The sequence below is a fragment of the Octopus bimaculoides genome, chromosome 9 (assembly GCF_001194135.2).
Source record: "Octopus bimaculoides isolate UCB-OBI-ISO-001 chromosome 9, ASM119413v2, whole genome shotgun sequence".
Classification (NCBI taxonomy): domain Eukaryota; kingdom Metazoa; phylum Mollusca; class Cephalopoda; order Octopoda; family Octopodidae; genus Octopus; species Octopus bimaculoides.
The window spans coordinates 83,322,160-83,331,144 of NC_068989.1; the positions used below are offsets into that span (position 1 = coordinate 83,322,160).

Consider the following 8,985-nt stretch of genomic DNA (forward strand, 5'->3'; position numbering starts at 1 on the left):
TATCTATCTATCTATCTATCTATCTATCTATCTCTCTGACACTCAGTTATTTACTAACTCTTTGTGTCTCTCTCTCTCTCTCTCTCTCTCTCTCTCTCTCTCTCTCTCTCTCTCTCTCTCATTCACCGTTTCTTTCAGACCCATTCGCTCGTCAATTATTAACTAATAACAGTTCAGATTTACGAACTGATAAATAAATAAATATATATGTGTGTATGTATGTATGTGTATGGATATATGTATGCATGTTAGTGGGTGTATACACAGTGCATATGAGGTGTTTGGGAGAGGGTGTAGAGAATACAAGAGGTAGAGAGAACAATGGGATGGAGAGAGACAGAAAGAGAGAGAGAGAGAGAGACACAGACAGACAGACAGACAGACAGACAGACAGACAGACAGACAGACAGACAGACAGACAGACAGACAGACAGACAGACAGACAGACAGAGGGGGGAATGATCGCAAATAAAGTTTGAATGATTGATTGCTACTGAATAAGAAGGATCATGGTGATAATAATAATTATAATAATAATAATAATAATAATAATAATTGTATTCATAACGATACCCAACATTATTATCATAATAATTTTCTCCATTTTAATAAAATAACAATATTACCACTAATAACAATAGTTGCAATAAAGATGTTCTTCGGCGTCGCCGTCACAATCCCGAAGCCTCTGATGACATTTTCGGTTCTTTTTTCTTTTCTCTCTCTCTCTCTCTCTCTCTCTCTCTCTCTCTCTCTCTCTCTCTCTCTCTCTCTCTCTCTCTCTCTCTCTCTCTCTCTTTCTATATTTCTCTTGGCAATATCGATCGAAATAACTGTTCAATTGGAATGGTATTTCAGTAATGTCTTTCCGCACCCCCTCCCACCTGAAGTGGTGGAATGTTTGTTGTTGCGGCAATGACAGTAGTAGTAGTAGTAGTAGTAATAGTGGTATGGTGTTAGTAATGAGAAAATGGGCAATGGTGATGATGTGAGGAGGGGGAAGTAAATTGAGGTGTGCATGTGGCAGTTTAAGTGGTGTTGGTGATGCTGGTGGTGGTATTGTGGCTGTTAGCGGTATAGCAGTAGTAGTGTTGTGGTAGTATGTTGATGGCATTGTGGTAGGTATAGTGGTGGCAAGTTTGGCAGTACAGACTATGTGCAGAAAGTGGTTTAACGGGGTGTATGTCACAAGTTTGTAGTGGTGTAGTGTTGTTGTTGTTGTTGTAGAAGAGATGGTAGTAGTGGTAATGATGTTCTGACGGCGACAGTGGTGGTAGTGATAGTGTTGTTGCTATGGTGGTGTTGCCTTGTTAAGTACAATGGTAGTGGTGGGAAGGACGGTGGTGGTGGTTGTGACTGTAGTGGTAGCGATGGTGGTGGTAGTGTTTCCGTAGTGGTGGTCATGGTAAGAATAGTATAGGCCGTGGTAAGAACGGTGGTTGTAGGTTTGTGATAGTAGTGGTGTTTTGGTTGCGGTGGTTAAGGTAAGAATGGTGGAGGTCGTGGTAAGAACGGTGATTGTAGATTTTCGATAGTGGTGGTCGTGGTAAGGATGGTGGTGATGGTGGTAGTGTTTTGGCAGTGGTAGTCATGATAAGAATGATAGAGGTCGTGGTAAGAACGGTGGTTATAGATTTTTAGTAGAGGTGGTCGTGGTAAGGGTGATGGTGACTGAGTTGGTGGTAGTGGTGTCGATAGTGTTGTGGTAGTGATGGTCGTGGTAAGGATAGTGGTCGTGGTGGTCGTGGTAAAAACAGTGGTGGTGATGGTGGTAGTGTTTTGGTAGTGGTGGTTGTAGTAAGGATGGTAGTGGTGATCGTGGTAAAAACAGTGGTAGTGATGGTGGTAGTGTTTTGGTAGTGGTGGTTGTATTAAGGATGGTAGTGGTGGTGGTGGTGATGATGGTAAGTATGATGACTATGCTGTTAGTGTGGCTGTGGTGGTAGTAAGGATAGTGGCGGTGGTGGTAGTGGTGGTGGTGGTGGTGCTTGTGATTGATTCATGAGGCTGCAGTTAATTTTGATTAAGCGTACATTCGTCTTTCGCTGCAGCTATCAATGAAATGGATGAGAGAGTTTGTTATTCAACGTGAAAGGAAAGAAAATAGAAAACAAAACAAAAATAAATATATAAATAAATAAAAATCCTTTCCCCTTCTCCCTCTCTTCTTTTTCCTTGTTTTTTATTATTATTATTATTATTATTGCTTTTTCTTTTGTTTTGTTTTTCTTTCCAAGCAAATGAAGAAATAAGAACAAAATATTTTTTTTTAAATGTTTTTGCCTTTCTTCCCGCCTTAAAGGAATGTCATGTGATCACGTGACATTCAGTGGACCAACCGTATGACAATGCTGTGAGTGAGTGCGCGCGCGTGCGTGTGTGCGTGTGTGCGTGTGCGTGTGCGTGTGCGTGTGTGTGTGTGTCCTGCTGAAACATCACTTCTCTCCTTTTCCCCACTGATTGATTGTGTCGTCGTCGTCGCCATCTTCGCTATCATCATCATCACCACCTTCATCATCAGTAGCATCATTAACATCATAAACTCCACACCCACCACCACCAGAACAGTACAATTGTCGAATGCCACTGTCATTGTCTTTACCATTATCATCATATGCAGCAGCAGCAGCAGCAACAGCTCTTGCAGCATCTCTGCTTTATTGATCTGCAGTCATGTTAGCCGTCTTCTATTGTGTGATAAAACCTTTGTGACAGATATGTTGTGACATCAGATGTGCAAGGTCACGTCTTCTCTGCCATGTCACACCTACTCTGTGTTGCATTCCTGCTGTGTTACATCTCCGCGTTCTCACAGTCCTACCGTGCCATACTCCGAGTGTGTTATATCCCTGTTGTGTTACATCCAGCTTTCCTGTGTGAAAATCCTTTTTTTTGGTAGTTTCCATATATTGTGTCTTTTCGTTTCTTAATTCAGTAACGTCTACAGCGTGGGTCACTAACTCTTACAGCGAGGGTCACCAACCCAACAAGGCGGGTATTACCTCCTCAACAGGAGAGCACCTATCCCGGAGGCAAGATATTTTTTCCCACGAGAGTTCCAGACCCCATATCTGTGTCACAAAGGTTTTATCACACAGACCCAAGTTATGAACTCATTTGCATACAGCCAATCAGAGCTCAACTATCAAACTAATTTATGAGCGCATAACAAGTGATGGGCAATAAGATAAGGTCACTTGGGTAAGGAATGACCATGCTTCTTTTCTCTCTTAATAATGCTTGTTGTTCTTGTTCTTGTTTCAACCACAGTTGCCTCTGCGTTGTTATTTGTGTTTTGAGAGCACAATACAAGATTCACTTGGCAATCAGAGATCGCCATTTTGAATGCCAATATTTGTTAACTTGACAACAAGCTCAAGGTGAGCTCTGATTGGCTGTATGCAAATGAGTTCATTACTGGGGTCCGGAACTCTTGCAGGAAAAAAGTTTTGCATCCCGTAAGGAGCGCCTACTCCAACGAAGGAAGTGTCTCCCTCAACCGAGAAGGGAGTAGATTACTCACACAAAGCCGTTCTGAAACAACAAGGTAGACCGCGAGTTAGCTTTGGATTTTCTACATACTTGCTCGACCTGGTGAAAATATCAGTTACATTTCGCTTGAATTATACTGCTACACCTCATAAAGAAGACTTCATTGCTTTTTCTTCCATTTTTTTGTCACCTTTCAGTTTTCAGGTGTGTAAAGTAATACGAGTCAGACCAATGTCTTGAAGTTTCAGCTTCGTTTTTGCTTCTCTGTACATTTGTTAGATTGTAGAACGCTCTCCGGGTTTTCGATATTCTGTTCTTTATATCCTGCGTTACCTTTCTTAACTGTCGCCTCGAGTAAATAAATTCTTCGACGTTGTGGCCGAAATTACTCAATTGAGACGACAACGGGTATCAACAGGATCAGTGACGAAATAAAAATCAGATGCTGGATGGGATCGGACATATCCTCAGACAAGATCGAGAAAGTGATTGTATGGTGGCATTAAAGTGGCGGCCTGAGGAGGGAAAAGAGCAGCAAAGCGCCTTGAAAGGGGAAGAACCCTTAACAAGGAGACGAGAAGGCTAGACCAGCTGGAATGAAATCAGGACACGGAAAAAAAAAACGGAGCTGGTTGGAGAAATCATGTTGTGGCATTATGTGCTTCATGGCACGGAGAAAACTAAGAAACTAACCCCATAAAGAGGAATAATAAGTTCTTCGATTCTCTTAAAACGACAGGGTGGTCTTGGCTGGAATTATCGTTGGTTTATTCCGTTAGGTGTGTCTTGTAATTTATTCTTACTATATCCGTAAACGGAATTATTTATGTAGCTACTAGAGTAGCACGAACCATCAATAATGACGGAGCTATGGATGAAAAATGAACATGATAATAGTTAATGTGAGTATGAAGATTTAAATATAATTTCCAAAATACCATATTGATCACTCCCCAAATATTATACAGGTTTGATTACTTTTGATATGCACAAAATGTTGTAGTCAATGACTCACTCGTTATTTCCTTCAATAATCGCTTTACATAATTTCACATATGTTGTACATGTATATGCATTCAATACTTCCAAAATACACGCATATTTACTCATGGGTACATGATCTTGTAAACAGATTACATAAATCATCTGAAGGTTATCAAGAAACAGCAATATTAGCTCATGCAATAATAGCTGCACATTTACAGTATATTTGACACACTCCGTGCAAAAACTACAAATGCGCATAAACATTATTACTCATCTTCATCGTAACAGTTCCCGAGGAACTATATTTCGTGTGAGCAGCAACTGTGATTCTCATTCTCTTACCTTCTACGCAGTATTTATTGTACTCCAGTTACAAATTTCTTACGATTCTACTTTAAGCAACATATGAATCTTAACTTTCTATTTTGTAAGGCCATAAAAATGTGTTACACCTTTCATTATAGGTAGTGGGTAGCGATTTTCTTCACTACTTCAGGGAGTGACGACCCTGCCTGACACGAGTCCCGGGCTCAGCTGGCTCCGGCTGATAGTACTTGGTATGGGCCCTTATTCAGGGTTACGAAAAGGAGACAACCTTCACAGAAATGCGGAGTGTAGCCCCATAGGCGGTTAGTGTTCAACTCGACACTCTTCCGGCAGCTCCTGCAACCACGATGGTGCCAAACAAAATGCTCAGCACCCCTTGGACTACGTCAGCAAGGTCGAGAGAGGTATCCTGATGATTTGGCTTCCCAGGATTTTCTTACATCTAGCCCAGGCCAGCGCAAAACTAGAGAGGACCTGAAATGTAAAAACCAGACTGGATTGGTTTATGCGCAACTCCATTGTCTCCCGAGACAAAAGGAGGCCAACAACAACCTTTCATTGTTAGACATTAGGTTAGTGAAGACGCATGGCTTTGTGTTCAGGGGTTCGGCTCACAATCGTAAGTTGGTGTATTCGATTCCAGGTGGTGCGTTGTGTCTTTGAGCAAGACATTTTAAGGGTCAGCCTTGTCACATTATGTTCTCGCCGAATCTCCCTGAGAATTACGTTACGGGTACGCAATGGCCCAGTGGTTAGGGCAGTGGACTTGCGGTCATAGGATCGCGGTTTCGATTCCCAGACCGGGCGTTGTGAGTGTTTATTGAGCGAAAACACCTAAAGCTCCACGAGGCTCCAGCAGCGGATGGTGGCGAACCCTGCTGTACTCTTCCACCACAACTTTCTCTCACTCTTACTTCTTGTTTCTGTTGTGCCTGTAATTCAAAGGGTCAGCCTTGTCACACTGTGTCACGCTGAATCTCCCCGAGAACTACGTTAAGGGTACACGTGTCTGTGGAGTGCTCAGCCACTTACACGTTAATTTCACGAGCAGGCTGTTCCGTTGATCGGATCAACTGGAACCCTCGACGTCGTAAGCGACGGAGTGCCAACAGTTACTACACAGCAAGCCATTGTGTAACACTTTTATTGTAACAGTTTCATACGTCGTTGACCTCGGTTCAGCAAAAATACGTTCAACGATCAAAGACCAAAACTATTTCGGCCACACATATTTCATATCTATTTAGGATTACATAATCGGACTGGTCGTTTCCTTCCGTATGAAGTGATCTGATGTAGATTTAGCTACCATCTCTTGCCGATCAAGTGACAAAGTAAGGCCCCCTCGTTGTTGGTAAATATAGACCAGTTATACGATACCACATAACACGTTTTAGGTTATTTGTCAAATAAATCCTACTTTTATCTTATATCTAATCTCATATTGTTTTTCAAAGACTTCCCTTTGATCTTAGTTTTGTGAAATCTTCCTCCTTTTTTTTCCTCTCCAAAACAACTTCACTGGAGTGTAATATTACATTTGCATCAACCTTTTAACATCACTACATCACATCGCTGTACTGCACCACTATATCACATCACTACATCATACCACTCCAACACACCATCACACATACTGCCACTACGCAATATTGACAGAGCTTCTAACTGGGCATTGGACTAGCTAGAAATAGCTAGTGAGCTGGCAGAAACGTTGGCACATCGGGAGAAATGCTTAGCGGTATTTCGTCTGCCGCTTCGTTCTGAGTTCAAATTCCGCTGAGGTCGACTTTACTTTTCATCCTTTCGGGGTCGATTAAATAAGTACCAGTTACGCACTGTGGTCGATATAATCGACTTAATCCGTTTGTCTGTCCTTGTTTGCCCCCTCTGTGTGTAGCTCCTTGTGGGCAATAAAGAAATAGGAAATAGCAGCCAAATTTCCTTCAAGCCAAACTCTACAGTCTTACAAAAGAATATATCTTTTATATCTTCGATACACAGATAACCAAGGAACCTTACAACTATCCAACACGAACATCATCCCAGCACCACCGCGGGAATAAAATACACCACGTGACCAGACAATAAGATAATTTTCTATTACAGGCACAAGGCCAGAATTGTTGTAGTGAGGGGAGCGCTAATCGATTACTTCGACCCCAGGGCACAACTGGTACTTATTTCATCGACTCCGAAAGGATAAAAGGAAACGTCCACCGCGGCAGAATAAACGTTTCTACTATAGGCACAAGGAAGGAGATAATCGATTACATCAGCCCCAGTGCGTAACTGGTACTTATTTATTCGACCCCAAAAAAGATGAAAGGCGAAGTCGACTTCGGCGAGATTTGAACGCAGAATATAAGCGCCGAGCGGAATGCCACTGAGCATTTACTCCAGCAATCCAACGATTCTCTCAGCTCGACGCCTTAGTTTGTAAAATAATAATGGTTTCAAATTTTGGCACAAGGCCCGCAATTTGGGGGATGAGGGGGTAAGTTGATTACACCGATCCTATTGTTCAATTGCTACTTATTTTATCGACCTGGGTAGGAAGAAAGACGAAGTCAACCTCGGCGGAATTCGAACTCAGAACGATATGCCACCAAGTACTTTTCCAGGCGTGCAAACGGTTCTGCATGCTCACCGCCTTAGATTGTAAAATAATAATGAATGATGAGAAGAATCAACTTACCAGATGAAGATTTTAAATAATTTCATGGTGGCTTCATTGATGCAATTACAGACATCCAGTAAGGGTTTACCTCGGATGGCCATTCTGCCCAGGGTGACACCCATCAATACAGAGAATACAACAACACCCAGAACGTTGGTTTGTCCGGTGGAGCCAGCCTTGGGTACGTACACCTGTTTCACTGAAAAGGAAACACAATACAGACGTTATATATGCATGTGTACACACATTTATACACACCTACGCACACGCACATGGCTATATCTCCACATACACACACACACACACACGTATATATCTCCACACACACACACACACGTATGTGTATGTGTTTAAAGGCACGTGGCCAAGTGATTATGGTCGTGGGTTCGTTTCCTGGACCGTGTAGTAGGTTGTTTCCTTGAGAAACGTATTTCACTTCATGTTGCTACAGCATGGGCTGTCGCAGCCAACTCTTGCTCTAGCTGTCACGTCCTCGATGTTCCACCAGATTGAAAGTGCAAGAGGCAGGGGAGTGTCTGTCTCTATTTGTGATGTCTTAAGCACTGAAAATAGTCGGCAAAATCATGGCACGGAAAATAATTGCTAGTGATAACTACGGAATGACACATGTACGTAGCTTATAATCTACGTTTATAAGATTAAAATGAAACAGGCATCTTCCAAGTTAGTACTGACTAAATAATACATTGAGCAATGTAGAGATATATGTTTTATATAACAAATTATAGAGACGGAAAATGAAATATATCAGAAACTTCATTGCTCACAACGATCGTTTGGACCCCTCAAAGGTGAGATGCTGTATGACTGGAGATTGATGCAGGATGGGTTGGAAAGATCATTGTGAGCAATAAAGTCTCTGGTGTATTCCATTTCCGTCTCTGTTATTTGTTACATGTGGAGGCGCAATGGCCCAGTGGTTAGGGCAGCGGAATCGTGGTCGTAAGATCGAGGTTTCGATTCCTAGACCGGGCGTTGTGAGTGTTTATTGAGCAAAAACACCTAAAGCTCCACGAGGCTCCGGCAGATCGTGGTGGCGAACCCTGCTGTACTCTTTAACCAGAAAGTCTCTCACTCTTTCTTCCTGTTTCTGTTGTTCCCGAATTTCAAAGGGCCAGCCTTGTAACTCTGTGTCACGCTGAATCTCACCGAGAAATACGTTAAGGGTACACGTGTCTGTGGAGTGCTCAGCGACTTGCACGTTAATTTTACGAGCAGACTGTTCCGTTGCTCGGATCAACTGGAACCCTCGTCGTCGTAACCGACGGAGTGCCACGATTTGCTATATACACGACGAACACTGAAGAATTTCTAATGTAGATACAGCGACAATTATGTCAGGTAGCCAACTGCAATACCCTATGCTTAGAGAATTACTTTATATATATATATATATATATATTTATATATATATATATATATCCAAAGTTTTAAATTTATAAATTTTATAAAGAGGTTTGACACCGATGTTATATATA

At 42.0% G+C, this 8,985-nt stretch overlaps 1 protein-coding gene across 1 annotated transcript in view; it reads right to left on the minus strand.

Moving 5' to 3' along the window:
- LOC106875823 (excitatory amino acid transporter 1) overlaps nt 1–8,985 on the minus strand; it is a 269,880-nt gene that overhangs the window by 23,756 nt on the left and 237,139 nt on the right. Inside the window, exon 4 of the mRNA XM_052970833.1 lies at nt 7,505–7,685. Coding sequence (XP_052826793.1) covers nt 7,505–7,685 — 181 coding nt within the window. The remainder of the gene's footprint in view (nt 1–7,504; nt 7,686–8,985) is intronic.